The 20,256-nt window shown below is 40.7% G+C and overlaps 4 protein-coding genes across 4 annotated transcripts; 1 reads left to right on the forward strand and 3 right to left on the reverse strand.

Moving 5' to 3' along the window:
* Positions 1–12,775: 12,775 nt before the first annotated feature.
* J3458_022060 (uncharacterized protein) lies at positions 12,776–13,420 on the reverse strand (the record flags this gene model as incomplete). The annotated part of the gene is made up of 1 exon (XM_066122903.1): positions 12,776–13,420. The coding sequence occupies one exon, from the start codon at positions 13,418–13,420 to the stop codon at positions 12,776–12,778; it is 645 nt and encodes a 214-aa protein (XP_065972124.1).
* A 101-nt stretch (positions 13,421–13,521) lies between these two features.
* Positions 13,522–14,738, reverse strand: J3458_022061 (uncharacterized protein; the record flags this gene model as incomplete). The annotated part of the gene is made up of 1 exon (XM_007811438.2): positions 13,522–14,738. The coding sequence occupies one exon, from the start codon at positions 14,736–14,738 to the stop codon at positions 13,608–13,610; it is 1,131 nt and encodes a 376-aa protein (XP_007809629.2). The 3' UTR covers positions 13,522–13,607.
* Positions 14,739–15,423: 685 nt separating this feature from the next.
* On the forward strand, positions 15,424–16,579 carry J3458_022062 (uncharacterized protein; the record flags this gene model as incomplete). The annotated part of the gene is made up of 2 exons (XM_066122904.1): positions 15,424–16,375; positions 16,422–16,579. The coding sequence occupies 2 exons, from the start codon at positions 15,424–15,426 to the stop codon at positions 16,577–16,579; spliced, it is 1,110 nt and encodes a 369-aa protein (XP_065972125.1).
* Positions 16,580–17,441: 862 nt separating this feature from the next.
* On the reverse strand, positions 17,442–18,110 carry J3458_022063 (uncharacterized protein; the record flags this gene model as incomplete). Its single annotated transcript, XM_007817643.2, has 1 exon — positions 17,442–18,110. One exon carries the CDS (start codon positions 18,108–18,110, stop codon positions 17,442–17,444), a length of 669 nt encoding a protein of 222 aa, XP_007815834.2.
* Positions 18,111–20,256: the final 2,146 nt, after the last annotated feature.

The following is a 20,256-nucleotide window of genomic DNA, read 5'->3' on the forward strand; positions in this document are numbered from 1 at the left end:
AAAGACTCTTAATAAACTATAATGCTAATATTATAATCTAATAAAATATTATTACTAACTATATAATAAATACCTACTATATTAGCAGTTTCTAGTTTAAATATAGCCTAGAAGAAGACTTTAATAGGTATATAAGCTATAAAACGTGGGAGCCTCTATACAAGTTTAAAGTCACGTTACTCTTAGAGCTTATAAGCGAATTACCTGGAGCGGGTAACGCATTTAGTGTAAGAATTTCATTTACTAGACCTGGTTTTTATATTAGGGGAGTTACTTTTAATAAGAGTAACTTTAAGAGACTAAAGGTTAAGCTAAATAACTAAGTCTACTAACTCTTAATCAACCGTAAAATAGTTTAAGATAACTTTAATATACATGTTTAAATAATAATTCTTAGAGAGGTTTAACCTATAAGTTACTAGATCTTCTCGAAATAAATAAAGAATGCTAAATACTAAGCTATATAGATAATATTTAGGCTGCCCTTCGCTTAGTAGTTAATATCACTATTTTGTGATTATAATAGCCCGTGTAGCCTACTAGCTAGGGTAAATCGCACAGGTTAGGCGGAAGGTGGGACGTGCATCTAGCTATAGAGGAAAGACGTGGGGCAGCCAACTCCACATCCTAAAGCACCTGAAGCATAAGCGGTAGGGTTAGCGTCTGCTATTGTAAGGCTTACTAGCGTAGGCCTTATTGTTAGTTATTAGGGCCCACATAGTGCGGATCGTACCGTCGGTAACCAACTAAAAGCGATAGTCACACCTACGCTAGCCGTCGTCTTCATTTAGTTAACAGGCTTTCTTCACAAAACTAGGCTATATCACATGTACACATCTCTTAAAAGCCCTAGTTTTTATTACTTAAGTGCTATATACATCCCGTGCCCTAGTATTAAACTATCGCAGAATCTATAATTTACTTTCGTAATGTCTCTAATAAGAAGGCGAAGTTCTCTTTATAAACCCCCCCGTCTTACCTCCACCACCCGAATTAGCGCCTCTTATTTAGTAATTACGGATAGTCTTCCGCTTTCCGTTTCTAACCCTAACTCCCATTGTAGCAGTGCATACCATTTAGAAGCATCAGCGATAGTCGGCCGTTCTAGCTAACTAGTGGAGGCAGCAGTAATGGGGAAGAGGTTAACAGGTCTTACTGCGGCTCTTACGTGCTCACAGCTACGGTAGCGAACTTATTAAGCGGGCTAGCTACCGGGATAAGGGAGTGCTCTAGTTGTGGATAAGGGTTAAGGTACAGGGTAATTTCGTAGCACTTATTCCCCTAGAGGTACAAGTCCGTGTGAATAGATAAGAACGGGCTTAGGCATGTTAACGACACGGTATAAGGGAAGAAAGTTAAAGAGACTCTAGGAATATTACTACTGTTAATAATCTGTGGCTTTACATCGTCTGTTCGCCCGGGTGATAGTGTTGGGAACCACAGACTAATTCCGCTATCTTTATCAGTCAGTGATTCCAGCGTCGCGATGCTACGGTGCAGTTAATCTTTGCACTCCAGAACCACATAGACTCCAGGCCGTCCACGGTTATTGGCGTCGACAACTTTGCAGGTAATTGGTGCCATATTGTCGTTTATGGTAGTTTCCGTTTATGATTCTTTGCACTGATATATATATATCTCGACTCAACGAACTTCGGCGGCTAACGATCTTCAAGATCTACGGAGTATCTTTACTTTAAATCTGTCATTTTAGCCTTCATCAAGTGCGGGACGAAATTTAGGACCTAATCTGATCGTCCCACTCTCGTCCGCCTTCTCGATCTACCAGCTTGCAAGGCCCCGGGCCGTCTCCACTCTTTTTTCGGCTTACCGCCGTGATGTCGGCCGGTTCTCTTGCGCTAATGTTACATCCTTCACTCGAGATTTTGGGGGTGTGGGCGGCGGGTTGGGGATATGGGCAGTGCTGGTTTCTCGGGCGTGCACGTCCAGTCGCATTCGGCACCTGGGCGCTTGCGCGTGTCCGGGATCAATAGGATAAGGACAACGTCGTGTATTTTTTTTAAACTGGAGAAATAATCATCCCTAGACTATCTAAAATTGCTGCGGAGACCGACCCCCTGCGCCTCTCATCTCGCTTTGCACGGCGTCTTCCGCTGCAGTTGCGTCCCAGGTGGCCTCCACCATAGTCTCTCGATAACCCTAGAACGCAGAGCAAATAGTATTTAATAACGTGGGCTAGCCCATTATCCTGCTTTTTTATGTATTGCCTATATGCAGAAAGTTGTTATTGTAGCGTGATATTCTAGCTGTCTGCCTCATAAAGAGATCTATACAGGCCGGCGTTTTATTTCTAAAGCTAAGATACTTATCGTCTTAGTATATTAGTAGTATCTTAGCTCTTAGCAGATTAGCTAGGTAAGACTAGACAACGATTAGTAATGGGGTAGTGTATGCCTCTTTCGCTTAAGTCAGCTTACTTAAGTAGGGGTAGGAGCTTTTTAAACGTGTAGTTAGTTATAGTAAATTAGCGGCGATTCGTTTACACTTAAATAGCTACGTATATAGGCAAGATAAACATTAAAGTAGTATAATAGCTTAAATTAATTTCTCACATAAAAAACTAAAATTATACACGAATTACCTTCTAACGTTTATATAGCCTCTATTACTTACCCTACTTAACCCCCACCCGTGTATTCGTTAGTTGCGTATTAGCTCTATTTCTTAAGATCTTTCTTAAGATTTACGCTAAGAATATATGGTACTAATCCCCTAGTAAAGTCTTAAAGACTTTACTTTAAGTTCTTAACTACCTTAATTATACCTTTAATAACTATTAGGCGACTAAGCATATTAGAAATATAATTACCTATTTAATCTATAGTTCTATTTCTAATAATTATAGTTTACTTTAAGTTAGCTATACGTTCGTTTATCCTAATTAACATTCTAAGTAATAACTAGGTTAGTATACGAGTTCGTTATTCTTAATATTATTAGAAAGAACCTACTATCTTAAATTATTATTAGTGGTAAGTGCGGCATGTAATGTAGATTAATCGTAGAATAGTAAGGTACTCCTACTAAATACCCTATTAACTTAAAGTAAACTACTATTAAATTCAGATTATTATGCCTTTAAATTTAGTATAGTTTACCTAGAAACGGTTAGCTCGTAAAGCATTATTACTAATAAGTTTATAGGGAGAGTAGACGAGTTATAATCCAATTATAGAATAGTAGAATTAAATAAGCTATTACGCTATGGATTTTTAGGCGTTAATAGCCCTTATATACTCGCTAATATATTAAAGGTAAAGTAAAATATAATACTATTATATAAGAGAAGTTAGATAAATAGAAGTTAACTAACGTTTACGCTATCTCTAAGTAAGGCTATAATTAAATAAACATATATTACATAAATTTCCTTGTAAGCGCCTATTAAAGTTAGGCAATTCTAGAGATTACACTAGAATACAATTAAATATAAACGAACTTAAAAATAAGTACGTCTCTTAGGTTATAAAATAGCCCGATTAACTGCTCTTACTTTCAAGCTAATAGTATTACTAGAAATAATTAATAGCAAAGAAATGTATTATAATAATATCTTTTCGATTCTAGTATACCTACTATAGCCGGCTATTATAATTTATAGCATGTGCTTAACCTCCCTAATTATCTCCCTTAAGGCTAGGTAATTAGTCCTATTTACCGTATAAGTTTCTTAGTAGGACTAGGCATTACTAATACTTGCTAACCACTTTACATAGTATTAACGCTCTCTAGTCTACGAGATATTACGCTACTATAAATTTCGGCGATTTCTCTTTCCTCCCTCTACGCTTTAACTTTTCTACTATATAATATAACGGTTAAATAATTGCTACTTTTACCACCTCTATAGAGATTCTTAATAGTAAAGCAGATATTCTTTAGTAAATATAATAGCACGAACGTTTATAGAGACTAGGTTAACTAACTATAGTAGGTAATACACCGAATTCTCTTCGTATTACTATTAGGCTAACATAACTAACGGCACATTTAACCTATTTATGTAGCTTAATAGGGAAGTACGAGTTAGATGTATTACTAAGCTACTTAAAACGAGTAATATTATAATTACTAAAGTAATGCTAACTCGTATAGCAACTAATACTATAGTATTCGTTTTCACCTTTATAATAACACTTTTTATTAAGTTATAAACACTAATTATAACATTAATTTCGGCCTAATTACAGTTTACCTTCGGGGTATTAACGCTACCCTTTACAATAACGGATAAGGATCTAACGCGAATAGATATAATAGCCGCTTAGGCTCCGAGTGTTAACTTCGTTTAAGCGGAGATACCTTCTTCTAGCATATTCGGAAAAAACGTTATAATTACACCCCCCTTAGCTTTAACAACTAATAAAGTGTTTAATAATGCCGCGATTAGAGTTACTACTCCCGTTACTAGTTCTATAATAGTTACATTATTAACCACTACACTATTACGAACTGTAACGGTTAGTTGCGTAATAGGGAAGGGATAACTGGAGTGATTAGACTGGAACTTATGTATATAATATTTCTCTGCGACCTATTGCTAAGCTAGTCTAGTTGTTTAGATACACTTATAGTAATTAACTTTATTTATATTACACTTTAATACTTCCGTTATAAGCTCTTAATTATATCTAACCCGCGTCTCCCTCCACTTTAGCCGACAGAAACAAAGCAGAATATTCTAAGGGGATTAAGCGATCCTTAATAAGGCCCTTTAACTTCCCTTAAGCTTAGCCTTAAGCAAGCGAATAAACGCTTAATAAATACATGTTAAGCTATTTATATACTATAAAACTAGGATATAAAAGAAGCTACTATACGAATATATCGTGTTAAGTTAAGCCTACACGCGTCTTAGAAAGAAGTGATAAGGCGTAACGCCTAATAGGAAGAGAATATACTTAACCTTTAGGCTAAAGTGTATATACTAAAGGAAAAAGTTCACATATTACGGGACGAATACTAGACTTAGCGATATAAGTATTATAATCTTAGCTAGAACCTAGGTGTAAAGTTACATTACACTTAAAAGCTTATCTATTAAATAATAGAAGATATTTAGTTACTAAAAGAAAATCAAGTGCGTATTTATATGTCTTCTTTCTTATATTACATTAACTAATTACATATAAAGAGTCTAGTAGAAATTAAAGTTCTAAATAACTTAAAGGGGTTTAACTTTACCTTTAACCTAGTAACCTTAAAAGCAATAGACACTTAAAGCCTTAAGGCGTTAAATAGTTTCTCTAGAAAGTAATTACCTTAAGGTTTGTCTATAGTAGATCCCTTCTTCGTAAAGTCTTCTAGCCCTAGAATAACCGGTAAAGGATATATACTAGCTTAGGGTAAGTTAAATGTAAATTATACGCGTGTTATTTTATATATTATACTATCTCCCGTTATAAAGGCGAAGTAAAGTTACTAGAGTATTACTAGATTTTATTACTTCTCTTACTACGCACGTATAAATAAACGTTTACTTTATAATTAATATGTAAATCGTATACCTTTTTTAGGAAATTTCACCTCTACTTAAAGAAACGGCTAGATCTATTCTTTTATACGCGTTATATATTACTAATATTTATAGGTTAATAATCCTTTAAGTTATTATATATTATATAATCGCTATATATTTACGTAAGTTTATTACCTATAAATAGTAAGAATCTTACGAAACATTTAAAGAAGGTAAGTAGAATATCACTTTATTTAATGTAAAAAACCTACTAGTTGTAAGTTATATTAGTTTACTTAGTGCCCTATTACATGCTTAGGCTTTATCCTAACCGTTATAGCCTCTTTATCTACTACTAGTTTTAACTTTAATACTCTATTATTAGTAGTGCATATTCTATAGAGGCTTTAGCGCTTAAAAATAGGTCTACCAGCATAGCTCTTACCGCGCGGTTAGCTTGTAAGGGAGTTTATAGTAACCCGACTCCCACACATCTATCACGCTATAGCTCGCGAATTTAATCTAAGTTTAGTAATAGGATTTCTAGTATTATTCTTATTTAAAGTTATAAACTAATGCGATTACCGTAGAAGAGAACTCGCATATTACAGCGTAAAAATCACTAATTCACAGATCACGCCTTAATTGAATATAATAGTAGAGCTTATCTTCGTAACTACTCTTATTGCATTTATTGTGAGACGACCGCTACGATAGTAGGTACTATTACTAGTATAGTATTAAAGAGGTCTAGCTTATAAGCTAATAAATCTTCTTAAAATAAAGCAAGGTTACTAAATACTAAGCTACATTTACTTTTATAGACTTTATAGTAAATCCCTAGTAAAGATTAGCCTTAATAAGAATATAATAGTCTTCTTTTAAGGACTAAGCTACTAATTTAATAGTTATAAGGGTTTATTTGCCTTATTTAATAAGGTAAAACACTTAGGTTAAGCGTAAAAAGGGGAATAAAAATCTATATTAAGAGTGGTAAATAATTAATACCCGCCTTATTATATTATATAACGTTAATTTTTAAGCCTAGTTTAGGGTTTACTACTTATTATTAAAGCCTATAATATACGAATTATACTATTAGTAACTAACTAAAAGTAATAATTACCTAACTTATTTATATGTTAGTAAAATGCTTTTTTATTAAGAATTAGTTGTATTACATGTATATATCTCTTTAAAAGCTAGTTTTTACTGTTTAACTACTAGATACACCTAGCTCTTTAGCTATAATAGCGGGAATTTATAGACTTAGTAGTTTTCCTTCCCTACGTCTCCTCTTTAAAGTAAAAATACTAGCTTATAAAAGCCCCACACGCTCTCCTACTACCCCTACTTTCCACCATTTCTAGCTATAGTTACCTAAGCTAATAGCGCCTTTAATTCGGTTCTTATAGCTCTCCTTTTACCTTTCGTTTTTAACCTCTTTTCTCGTTAAGGTAGTTTATATCATATAAAAGTATTAGCGATTACCTATTTAAGCTAACTAGTAGGGGTAGTATTAGCGGGGATAAGATTAGTAATTCTTACTATAATAGCACTTGCGTAAGCGGGCTAGCTATTAGGAAAGGGTAGTGCTTAAGTCGCGGATTAGGGTTAAGATATAGGATAATTTCGTAGTATTCTTCCCTATTAAGGTATAAGTTTATTTAAACTAATAAGAACGGGGATAGGTATATTAATAGTAGCGCGTAAAGAAAGAAAGTTAAAGAGACCCTAGAAATAACGCGACTATTAATAATTTATAGCTCCACTTTATTTATTTAACCTTATAATAGTATTAGAAACTATAAATTAACTCTATTATCTTTATTAGTTATTAATTTTAGTATTATAATAACGTAATACTATTAATCTTTACACTCTAAGACCACGTAAACTTCGGGTTATTCGCGGTTAGTAGTATTAATAACTTTACAAGTAATTAGTACTATTCTATCTTATCGTATCTACTCGCTATTATTATTTATAATTCCATGTAACGCGTATTTATTATAGCTTATATACTACAGTAACTATTACACTTATAAGGCTATCTTATTTTTAGTTTCGCGACTTATTCTTATTCAAGTACTATAACGAAAGTTAGAACCTAGCCGGTACTATCCCTGCTACCACCCTTTAATTATCGGCAACTTCCCTCTACTAGCCTTTAAAGTCTAGAGCGTCTCCACTTCTCCACTTTATTATAGCTTACCGCCGTATTATTATGCCTCTTTCCTACTATTATTGCCTATTTCACCGGACTATACTATAGGTAGTACCTAGTTTAGGGGTAAGGTGTATAGGTAATACCTTAATTAAGCGTGTAAACTAAAAAAATTCAATGCGTTACATTTAATACCTAGCGCTTATACGTGTTAGGGATTAATAGAAAGAAACGACGTTATATTATTTTTAAGTAAAAGTAATTATTCTAAGACCATTTATAATTAGGGAGAGAATAGCCTTTTTACGCCTTTTATCTTACACTACGTAATCTTCTCGCTTATAGTTGCCTATTTAGTAACCTCTATTATTATCTTTTAATAGCTTTAAAACGCGAAGTAAATTACCTTAATAACCTTTACTAGCCTATTATCCTGCTTTTTAATGTATTACTTATAGGTGGTAATTTGTTTTCGTAGTATAATATTCTCCTTATTACTCGCACGTAAAGATTAATAAAGCGTCTTATTTTATTCCTAAAGCTAACGCAGTTATCGTCTTATTTTATTAATAGTAGCTTAGTACTTAAAAGACTATCTTGGTAAGACTAAAGGCCGAGTAATAGGGGAGTAATCTTTGCCTTTACCGCTTAAATTAGCTTACTTAAATAAGAGCGGGAGTTCTTTCGCTATGTAATTAACTATAAGGGTTAGGAATATTTCGTTTACACTTAGAAGTTATAGTACGCATTAAGATAAAGTGGATTAAAGTACTAAGGTTTTATATCCTAAGCAAAATTTATTAAAAGCTAGTTAAGGTAATTACGTGGATTATCTTTAAACGTTCATGCAGCCTTCTATTACACTATCCGCCGTCTACTACCGCCCGGGAGGCCTAATTGATAATGCATAGCATTATAGGGATGCGCATTAACCGTGCCTCTTAAGATCTTCCTCTAGATTTACGCGAAGAATATACGGTATTAGTCCCCTTATAAAGTCTCTAAGGTTCTACTTAAGGTCCTTTATAACCTTAAGTATACCTTTAATTACTATAAGGCAACTAAGTATATTATAAACGTTCTTAGCTAACTAATCTACTATTTAATTTCTAGTAGCTATAGCCTACTCTAATATAGTAATGCGATCGTTTATTCCAATTAATATTCTAAGTAATAGGTTAAAATATAAGTCTAGCGTTCTTAATCTTAAGGTATAACTTACTATCTTAAATTATTATTAGTTATAAGTCTAAGGTAAAACGAGAATTAGTCGTAGAATAATAAGGCACCGCTATTAATAGGCCTATTAATAAGAAAGCTACTATTAAACCTAATCTAAGGTACCCCCAAATTAAGTGTAGGTTACCTATAAAGGGCGGGCTTATAAAGTGTGGTTACTAGCGAGTTTATTAGGAGAGTAAACGACTTATAATCTAACTATAGCACTATAAGTTCGGATAAACTACTAGTACACTACTCTTTTTTAGCCTTTAGTGGCTCTTATATGCTCGCGGACAAGTTAAAGGTGAAGTACGACATTATATTTAATAAGAAGAGGTTAGACAAGCAAGAAATCGTTGGTCTATGTTTCCGCTAAGCATAGACGCAATTAAATATAAGTATCTCGCTTAAATATTACTAATAAGCGCCCATTAAATTTAACACTAAAAATCGCACTAGGACGCAATTAAATATAAACGCGCTTAAAGTAGGTAACCACGAATTATAGGTATAAAATAGTCTTAATTTATAATTCCCTATTAGCTAATAGTATTACTAGGAAAGTAATTAAGACTTTAAGAAATAAAATGCATCTTAATAAGCTCTTCTTAATTCTAATATACCTACTATAGCTAGCTGCTACTATTCACAGCGTGTACCTTACCTCCCCGGTCGTCTCCCTTAAGGCTAGACAATCGGTCTTATCGGCTTAGTCAGTTGCATCCCAAGGACTATAACGCGGACACTTGCTAACCCGCCTACACAGCATTAACGCTCCTTAATTCACAAGATATTAAGCCACTATAAGTTTTAGCGATTCCTCTTTCCTCTCTCTGCGCTTTAACTTCTCCACTACACCATGTAAAGGCCAATTGATCGTAAAATTTACCACCCCTACGGAGGTCCCTAATAGGGAAGCAGATATCCTTTAGTGAGCATAATAACCATTCCATTGCAAACAGGTCGACTAATTGTGGTAGGCAATGCGCCGGACTGGCTCCATACTGCTATTAGGCGAATATAACGAATAGCACATCTGATCCTACCATGCAGCTTGATAGGGAGGCATAAGTTGGATGCATTAACGAGGTACTCAGAACAACCAGTATCCTTGTTGTTAAAACCATGTCCACTCGTATAATAACCGAAACTGCAGTGTTAGTCTTTACCTGGACAACAACTAGTTTCCCTAGATCACAGGAGACATTACCCACAGTCACACTCCCGTCCCAGTCATGGGTCACTTCTGGGGTAGCAACACCATCATCTACAGTGATAAACAAGGATCTAACGGGGACGGACACAACAGCCGCCCGGGCTCCGACTGCTGACTCCGTTCGAGTGGAGATCCCCCGGTCCGATATAATCGGAAGAACCGTTAGAACTACGTCCCCCTTGCCTGTGACAACAGACACAGTCTTTGACAGTGGCGCTTCCAAGGTCACCACCCCTCTTGTCAGCTCTGCGGTGACTACATTTTTGACGACGACACTATTGCGGACCGTAACGGTTAGTTGCGCAGCAGGGAGCGCAACAGGGAAGGCATAAATGGATCTTAGCTTGTGCATATTAGACTCTGGTCGGACGTGTTGTTGAGCTAGTTTAGGTACTGAAATACATACTTTATCGGTTTCCTCTCCGCCTGGTTTGCTTTTACGCATACTTGCAAATTTCTTTTGAAAGTATTTGATAATGCCTGACAGCCGTCTCCTTCCACTGCGACCTGCCTAAACAAAGCAGGATGTGATTATAGGCTCAAGTGATCCTCGGCAAAGCCCGTCGTCTTCTCTCAAGCTAGTCCTAGAGCAAGCAAACGCAGGATCGTCCAATACGTGCCGGGCCATTCATGCTCTATAAAACCAGGATGTGAAAGAAGTTACCTCGAGAATGTATCTGGTTAAGGCAAGCCTAAGTGCGTCTCAGGATGAAATGGTAAGGTGCGATGAGCAGCACGAAGAGGACATACACAAACTTCGAACCAAGGTGTATGTTCTGAAGGAGAAGGTTCATGTCCTACAAGAAGACATGCTAAATTCCCGACAAGAGCACTATAATTTCAGCTAGGAATTACGTGCCGAGTTACATCGGACTCGAGAGCTTTTGCATTAAATAATAGGAGATATCTAAGTACTAAAAGATAATAAGGTTCGCATTTATGTATCTTCTTTCTTATGGCACATTAGCTAATTACACGTAAAGAGTCTAGGCTTAGTCGAAGTTGCGAATAGCTTAGAGGGATCCGACTCTGCCACCAGCCCAGCAACACCGGAAGCGATAGATGCCTGGGGCACCAAATAGCCAGATGGCTTCTCCATGCAATATTCCTTCTTGGTGAAGTCATCTGGACCGAGTACAACCGGCAGAGGGTACATATTAGCCCAGAGCAGGTTAGAAATATGTCACACACATATTGCCTCGTACGCTATACCATCTCATCTTGTAAAGGTGGAGTGAAGTCGCTGGAGTATTGCCAGATTTTGTTATCCTTTCTGCTGTATACGCACAGGTAAATATCTACTTCGCAGTCCTTCTGTTAATCGTGTACCTTCTTTAGAAAATTCCGTCTCCGCTTAGAGAAACAGCTGGATTAGTTCTTTTATACCCGTTACAGGTAACTGATTTTAACCGGTCGGTAATCCTTTAATGGATTACACATTATATAATCGCTATATATCCGTGCAAGTTCATTCCCTATAAACGGTGAGAATCTTGCGAAACATTTAAAAGACGTGAGCTAGATAATCACTTTACCTGGTGTGGAAAACCTACTAATTGCAAGTCATGTTGGTTCACTCGTGCCTTGTTGCAGGCTGAGGCCTGATCCCTAACTACTCGTAACCTCTATACTAGTTGCCAATTTTAACTTTAGTACACCTGCTACTGCCAGGGTATATGCCATAGAGGTTCGGGGCTTCTTAAAAATAGGTCACCTAGCATTGCAGTTTGCCGCGCGCTTGGCATGTGAGGAAGTTTTGGTGTCCCGACCACCACACATCTGGCACGCTATAGCTCGCGGATTATGGTCTAAGTTTAGTGACAGAACTCCTGGTATTATTCCTGTCTGAAGTTGTAAACCAATACGATTACCATGGAAAAGAATCCACATATTGCAGCGCCAAAAATCACCCAGCCATAGATCACGCCTTGGCCTATTACGGCGGTGAACCCCATACTCGTGATTGCTCTCGTCGCATTTGTTAGTGAGACGACCGCCACGGTAACAGGTGCTATCACTAGCATGATACAAAACAAGACGCCAACTCTAACCCAAATTGTAGGTTTTCTTGCAAGGAGCAGTGCACAACATATTACCGCTGCTGACACCGCGAGCAACATCTCAATTTCGGACAAGCACTCCAAGTGAATTGTAGATATCTGTTGGATAATGCGATTCGTAGAGTTCGTTGGCATTGCTAGAACTGCTTCGTCGTAGCGAACACACCGGATTGCATTGGTCAAGCTAACACAGGAGCCCCGAATTCCAATGGTTAAGTTTGTTGAGACATGAGCATCTTGTTTGGGTATCTACGGAGCATATCAGTTTTAGCTGACATTGTTCGTAACACGATACACACCTGAAAAACTATGAGGCCGCGGTCAGAAAATGCAGAACTGTGTCGAATAATGGCGGTAATTACTGTATTTGTGATAAAGGCTGCCAATGAGGCGCACACAAATGCATTCCTCTTCATGGTGAGAGAAGAGTTGGCTTAACGCGTTAGCTGGTGTGTCTCGTGGGGCTTGCGTTTTATTATCTGGTGAATTAAGCCTGCGGCAATCGAGTAACTAGCTAACTACATTTAAATTAATTCAGCCCGGAGGGCGTTTATACAATAAAGACAGCACTTGAGCCCTAAGTCGATTCTAGCTAGGGAGATGATAGATCAATGTACCCGCTCTACTCTCAATTAGTCCCCGATAGCAAAAAGCTCAGCCTCCTGTTCTAGGTGAGGAGGAGAGAAGGCCTCATCGTAGTTAATTTCAGGAATTTGCGGGTTATTTTCGGGATGGACATGCTGAGCAGGTTTCGAAAGTGGTTCGGGACCTCGCTGAACTACTGGTGTTGAATTCTGGGAATTCATAGAGGGCGGTAGCGCAGGCGTTGCAACGGGTGCTTCCAAGGGTCCCTTCATCTCCCAGCGCACATCCTGTGACGTGCTAGCTAGATCATCCACTACTGCTCGTCCTAGCTCCTCGGCCGGCTGTATTTGGGTGACCTGCTCTGCCCCAGCATGCTCTCCCACGGCTTGAATCCCCCCGACCTGGCCCTTCTTCCTATTCCTCTTTTCTGGCACTTCTGCTGCTTCATATACTTCATCATGCTTGCGTTTCTTTTCTTTGGCCCGATTTGGATTCTTAGTCGGGGGTGTCAAGTGCGCCAGCGCTTGAGTCGGGATACCCGCTGGATCTACTGGTGGGCCAACGTAGAGATCAGACGCCCGAGTCGCTGGGATGTCTGGGACATTCTGCTGCCTGAATGTGAACTTAGGCCCTTTGCCCCGAACGCGCGGCTTGTCGCGACTTGTTGCAGACCGAGCAAAACCTCGAGGCATTTTGTCCTTTCCTTTCTTTTTGGGGCGCGTTTCATTATTGCCCCTTGGCCATAACTTTAATACTTCACCTAGCCTTGTGTCTTCGTTTATCTCTGCCTCACTCCTCCATGCCTCATTTGGCTCTGTTGTATCCACGTCCATTTCAGCACGAAGAGATGCAGCTGATGCCAGCGATGGAACCTTCGGTTTACCTCCAAAAAAAAGCTTGCAAAATATCGCTTTGCACACGTAGCTCTGGTGGCACCTTGTCATCTAAGGGTTCCGCGAATAGTTGTGGGAAAAAAGACGATTGCAGTAGGATGTGGTACCCCGCGAGGCAAGGTTTTCCACTGCGCCAGTCCCTCCTCCTCTTCGGCTGGGTGTACGATATGTGCCGGTTCTCAATCGGGTGAAGACGCCCTTTCTCAATATTCGCGTTAGAGAAACCTAAATCTTTAAGAGTGACACAGAGACGGCTTAGAACGCTATTATCAAAATTGCCCGCCATCCACACTCTCTTGTCAAAGTCCCTTAGAGGCGCCTCGGGTGACAAGTAAGGGAAGTAGCGCAATGCGGCTAGAAATGCTTGAATGACTGCAGCGTCGGCAGTTGGCTCATTCACCTGGATCATGCGACCGTGGCCGACTTCCATCGAAGCCCCACGACTGTTCCAGTCCTTTTTTAAATTCTCAATAAGACTGGAACACATGGGCTCGATTGTATCAGCCCGGCTCTCTGACGGCCTGTTCTCAATGTGTTTCTCAAGGATTTTAGCTCCAATCGTCAAATATCTCATGTTTTCATGAAAGGTCTGGATGCTAGGTATTGAATCCGGGAGCTCAAGAATGTTGTCTTTAATTCTGTCTCGAGCACTCTTTGATAAAATGCCAGGAAACAGTGTTCCGTCCTCAAAAAGATCGCAGATCTGTGCTCGGTCTTGCGAATTCCACGACGGCGCCCGATATTGAAGAATTGCAACTGTATTTGCATCAAATAGATGCAGCTTGTCTTCATGTCCAGCCATTATTTTCAAAGCGACGTTCTTAATATGCACCCAATAGTTGATGATGAGCGGATTGATGCGGGCGGCCAGATGTTTTGCCCAGTTACCAAGCTGAAGTCCATCCCAATAACCAGGAAAACAAAGCATGCTATCCATAGCTGCTATTATATCCGGATGTTTCAATAGACTACCCAGTATCTTCCTCTTGGACCCCGACAGCTTGTCCATCCAGGCTTGGGCAACAGACACACGATTCTTTTTCCAAGACCCGGCCATGTAATACCGCACGTTCTGGAAGACGGCACCATCGCAAATCTTGCGAGGTTGTACTAGCATATTGATAAGAACGTGACCAAACGCTTCGATGGTAATATTCAATTATGACATACCTGGAATGCAGTACAAGCGTACGTTGCAAATATGATCCCTTCCGAGGACAGCCTTCGCTCTGTCCAGATCCAAGTCCTTGGCAGCGTAGAAAACTTGGTGATCATTGATCAAAGGACTAGATTCCAATTCAAGTGTCGCATACAATTGCTCGGGTGAGTAGCTCAAGCCCCGTAGAATGTCATCTCGGGTCCTTGGAGTAATCCGAACTGAGATGGCATGTCCTGGATCACGAAGATGCTCAATGATGTTGATCGGGAATGACGATGAATGAACATCCAAATCCTCGCTCTTCAGACTCGACAAAGGGACTCGAACTTTTCCTTCTAGATACTTAGACTCCATCTTCTGTGGTTACTGGCAACTTCTTGGCGGCGTTGATGGTTTAGCCAAGCCAGAGTAATTATACAAATGGGTACTACTATTTGTCCTGCTGAATTAAATCTAGTACAGTCCAAGAAATATATAATACAAGTGTATCGTTTAAAGCCCACAACAACCAGTCCCCCGGTTCGGGGCGTCAGTGCCTCATCGGACAAGGCAAATTTAAAAATAATACTTAACGCCCAGGCTCCAGTGGACACCATCTCCCGCACGCCAACACACACAATCTTGCTGTCGCAATCCCCTAATCATGCAGCGCAACGACCTCCTCCATATTCGGTCTAGTGCAGCTGGTCTTCCTGGGCCATATCTGCAAGAAAACATGGCGCCGTACGAAATTCTCGACAAAATAGGCGAAGCAAAACCACGGACCATTCTTCTTATACAGGGGCATACTGAGCAAGGCGATGGTCTCAAGGGCGCCATGAGATTCCCATATAGAAAATTCGCCATAGCCCTTCAGCGTCAAGGGTCTAACTTAGTGGTGATGTGCGACATGCACAAGCAACCAGGCAACGCCATACCTCGCATCATAGCGGGGCCCGTTCCAGGCAACTACTGTTACCACCTGGTGCAACAGCCGCCCGCAACCATGACAGATTTGGCTTACAGAGTTTATTGCGATGTCTTTGCTTTATTCAGCGACATAGTGTTAATCTCTGTAGCGGATTTCGGTGGACTTGAACGGGTCCTGTCGTTTGTATGCTCTTGGGTCCTGCGCCGACAGTTGCAAAAACCCAAGCTTCGGACTCACTTTGTTGTCGCAACTGACAAATACTGCTTAAAGGACATTCAGTTTGAACTTCTAGCTACTATGATGGCAGACCAGTGGACACAATCAGTGGCGAGTGTAAAAAGAACAATAAGTGATTATACAGAGCTCAGCGTTATTAACGAAGCTTCTGCCAGCCCTGGCCTGGTAGTAAAGCTATTTGGTCTCGGGAACCATCGACAAGCTGAAGGGCTTCACTTCACTGGGTCCGATACTAAAATACTCCTTCGCGCCGCTATTGCACATTATACTGCCAAACCCATGGAGACATTCAATTTGGTCGCCGCATCCCGCCCGTCATGGCCAGTCCCTGAAGAACTGGGCCACCACATTGGAGAATTTTTGGCGGCTTGCCCTCCAGAGCCTGTGGACCATTACCCCATCATTGCGTCCGCACTTGTAATGAACGCATTTCACCCAGGATTACACTGTGAGTAATCTGCCACTATAACCGAATCTTTTCTAACGCAAATTAGCGTTTGCTCCGAACCTGACGTTTGAATCTTTATATGTCAAGCATTTGGCCGCATTTGAACAACAGGCAGGTTACAAGGGCTTAACGGACCGGGTCCGCAGCGCGTTTATTGACATCGCCAAATACACGATCGGACCCGCGGTTAAACCTAGGGTATAATATCTCGCCAGACTGTAAGGCTGGAGACCCATTTTAAGCGTGAAACTCCGAGCGACTTGCTCAATCTGTCTTATTAGGGCCGGTGTTTTCATGATAGATTGCAGCCACTTACTATGCGACTATTATGTTGCCACTTATTGCTTACCTGTATAACCTTACCACTACTAGTCCTCACTATGCTTTTTATACCAGCAACCAAATCGTATTACGTTTATGCTAAACCCGCCTACGGCCGAACTCCGTAAATTAGAGCTGGGCTACCTAGCACCACGGCTATATAACACGGCGGAGAGGTTATTTTATTTACTTTTTTACATTAAATTAAGCTATAAACTAAACTTCTATGCCTCTTTAGATAACTGCGTGGTTAAAATTCTTTGCCGGACGCATTCGAGTTCGGCTCTCACGAGAACTCTAGCCTAGCTTCATGTAAACCGAATCCACATTAAGTATAAAGGCTATTAGTCTAGTACGTTAAAAGCAGTGCTTTACACTGCTAAGGCCTTACAGAAATGCTGGGAAGGGCAGCCGTTTTGCAGAACGGTGGTTATTGCTGCACATTCGCTGGATACCATAATCCAAATGCAGTTAGGCCCCATTGAAGGAAGGTTTCATCATGTCAGTAACTCTCCGTATAAGCTGGGTCATCTTCTTCAGCATCAAGAACAAGGCTGGCTCTTCAATAGCCAAGGACATCCGCAGAATTGGGAGCGGAGCTGTAATAGTGCACTTCAACTAGAACTAGACCGACTTATAGAGGTAATAAGATTGACATTGTAAATAGCTTAATTGTACACAACTGAAAAAAGATGATTCTAATGATATAAGACAAAACATGCAAAGTGGCCAAAGGCTGTTGAGATCATTCAAACTTCTTGATGAGTGCTAGGATTTCCTCTCTCTTGATCCTAGACAAAGGAGTTGGTTGGCGAATGTCCTCCTTTGTCTTGTGACTAGACTGCTTGGCCGGTTTTGTGATGCGAATGGGACAAATGGTTTCTGGGGAGGCACAGCGCTGGGCATTTGGGATGCTGTGAACCTCAGCCCATGGATGCAAGGGCTCTTCCATGAACCCCTCCCCCTCCTCACAGTGAGGAGTACGTACAATATTCAGAAGCGCGACACCAGGCTCTGCTTCCTCCATGATGCCGGGTGATGTTTCGCTTCCTATCGAGTCAACACATGATGACGACGATCTCGACGAGCGATTTTCTGTCGAGTCGAGACATGACGAGGATCTCGACGAGCTCATAGCTCTTAGGACCGCGACCCCCTTGCTTGGTTTGGACATATAGGGATCCACCTCATAAGGCCCAAGCAGATCCTGCTCGTTGATCTGTAGGAAGTCCCGAGCTAGACCAGGACGCGATTGATAGCCTCCTATACCACCATCGGGTCTCCTTGCAATGACCACTACATCGACATCGTATTGTCGGAATAAGGCGTTGGCTTTGGAAAACATTCCCCAGCTGCAGTTCAAAGTGCCGATTTCTGGTCTCTTGTTGACCTTTGAGCGCTGTCTCCGGGGCATTTTGGACGCTATGTTGATATGCACAATGAGACTCGTTATGTATTAAGTGAGGGTGGCGAAATCTAAGGTTGTACTTTGGGTGGGCAGCGTCTTCCTTTATCAAGACTTCTGTCCGTCTCCTATCTCTCGATTGAATCCGGACGGCTCAGCATCCGGCGGCAAAGCACCCTTCAATGAGATTGATGGCTCCGACTCCGAAGCGCCGTGCCGGAGATGGTGGGCCAGGCCGGCAGTCGGGACCCCGATGTTTAAGTGGTCATGAGAACCGCCTCCTAGACGGCGAGGCGCCTATTAAATATAGCCATTCTATTATTAGTATGGCAACTTGCAGGCATCAATCTCTATCGGCATTTGTAGCAGTTCCTCTGCACTACACTCGGCCCGTTCTATCCTTAACCACGCCTTGATCTTCTTCTCCCATCAACAATCCAACATTGTGCGGTAACACTTCATTTCCCTTGCAATCATAACAGAAACCATGGACGACTGGAATATATGGTACATGGTAGCACTCTTCAGTTTCATTTGCTTAGCTGTACTCGTGTGGACTTTCAAGAAAACCGTCACAAACCCGAAACTCTTCCTCATTCGCCATTTCCGATACCCACTGGTATTTCCCAAAGGCTGGTTCAGCATCACGCGAGTACAAGCATTAACTGTGGTTCTCTTTATGCTATCAAATTGCGCGATAGTCTTGGCTCCTTCTTTCTTCGCAGATTGGAGAAAGCTTCAACAGCGTGCCGCTCTAGCCGCAGCAGTGAATTTGGCACCACTTTGTGTAGGAGGACGAGCCCCTGTTATTGACGCTCTTAATGTCCCTCGCCGTTGGTATACCCTCATTCACTTCACTTTGGGTGTCATTGCGACATTACAGGGAATATGCCATGCAGCCATAGCCTTGGCACATCATCCAAAGCCGGGGCAGATGACGAATTTTGGATGGGCTGTAGGTGTTCGCAAAATGAGAGCGAAGTGGCATACTGACAACAGCAGGTGTTTGGTTTGATCATCGGATCCTCTTGTATGGCGATACCAATTATAAAGCGATCCTTGGGGAAATGGTTTCAATGGTCCCATAGGGCAACGTCAGTCGGAGCCATGGTTGCCCTGCTCTGGCATATCTTACAGACATCGTCCAATCGTGCTCGGATTCTAGTCTGTTCCTCTTTTGGACTATGGCTCCTTACAACCGCGGTACGAGTTCTGAAGATGCTATACTATAAACATACGGCCGAAGTTACATACGTTTCCAACACTGCGGGCGCTGTCTTCGTCAACGTTAGACTGGACCATCCGATCTTATTAAAACCCGGTTGTTATTTCTACATTTTCTTCCCCATGACTTGGCCACCATTGGTGTGGATAAGATACAATTTTCTTCATAGCTTTACGGCCATTGCACAGTACAATTCACCGGCCGACAAAAGCGGACAAGTGTCTACTGTGAGCTTCCTCCTCTCCCGTCATGGAAATCACGGGACGGCCATCTCAATGCTCCATGAAGGAAGTCTTCTATTTCTAGATGGACCTTACGGCCAAGAGGTAGACTTGGCAACGGATGATATATTAATTTTGGCTGCGAAGGGTATGGGTATTGCAGGTGTACTTCCGATGGTTACAGACCTCGCGCTACGCCGAGACCATGACAACCGCATCAGGGAAAGAATCCAAGGTTTAACAGAAAGACTCGGAAATGAAGGTAATAATGAAGCGCTTTTAAAAGAAATTGCGTACGTAAAGGCAATGCGTCTGTTTCGTGACGCAACCAAAAAAGTCATCTTATTCTGGTCTCTAGAATGCAATTCTCAGATGGAATGGGTTGAGAAACAGCTCAAGTGGCTTCAAGAGATGGACCCCCATAATGTAAGTTTTCATTCCCCAAAATAACATCTTATTGACTAGCATAGAAACTACTCGTGGTTTGGTGTCGTTATCCTGATTTGCGGACTGGTCATGATCCCTTTGACCTCGGATCTCGCTTCTGGATGTGCTTAGACTCAAGTGCAACACCATCATTTGAGAAACTCATCCCAATCAAAATAAAGGAAGAAAGATTGCGCATGGCCGGAAGAATGACTGTTTTTGGTATGCAGGTCACTGAGTCGCGTTTTCTTCATAAGGCTTACATGTACAGCTTGCGGCGATG

This window comes from Metarhizium acridum (genome assembly GCF_019434415.1).
Source record: "Metarhizium acridum strain ARSEF 324 chromosome Unknown scaffold_587, whole genome shotgun sequence".
NCBI classification, from domain to species: Eukaryota; Fungi; Ascomycota; class Sordariomycetes; order Hypocreales; family Clavicipitaceae; genus Metarhizium; species Metarhizium acridum.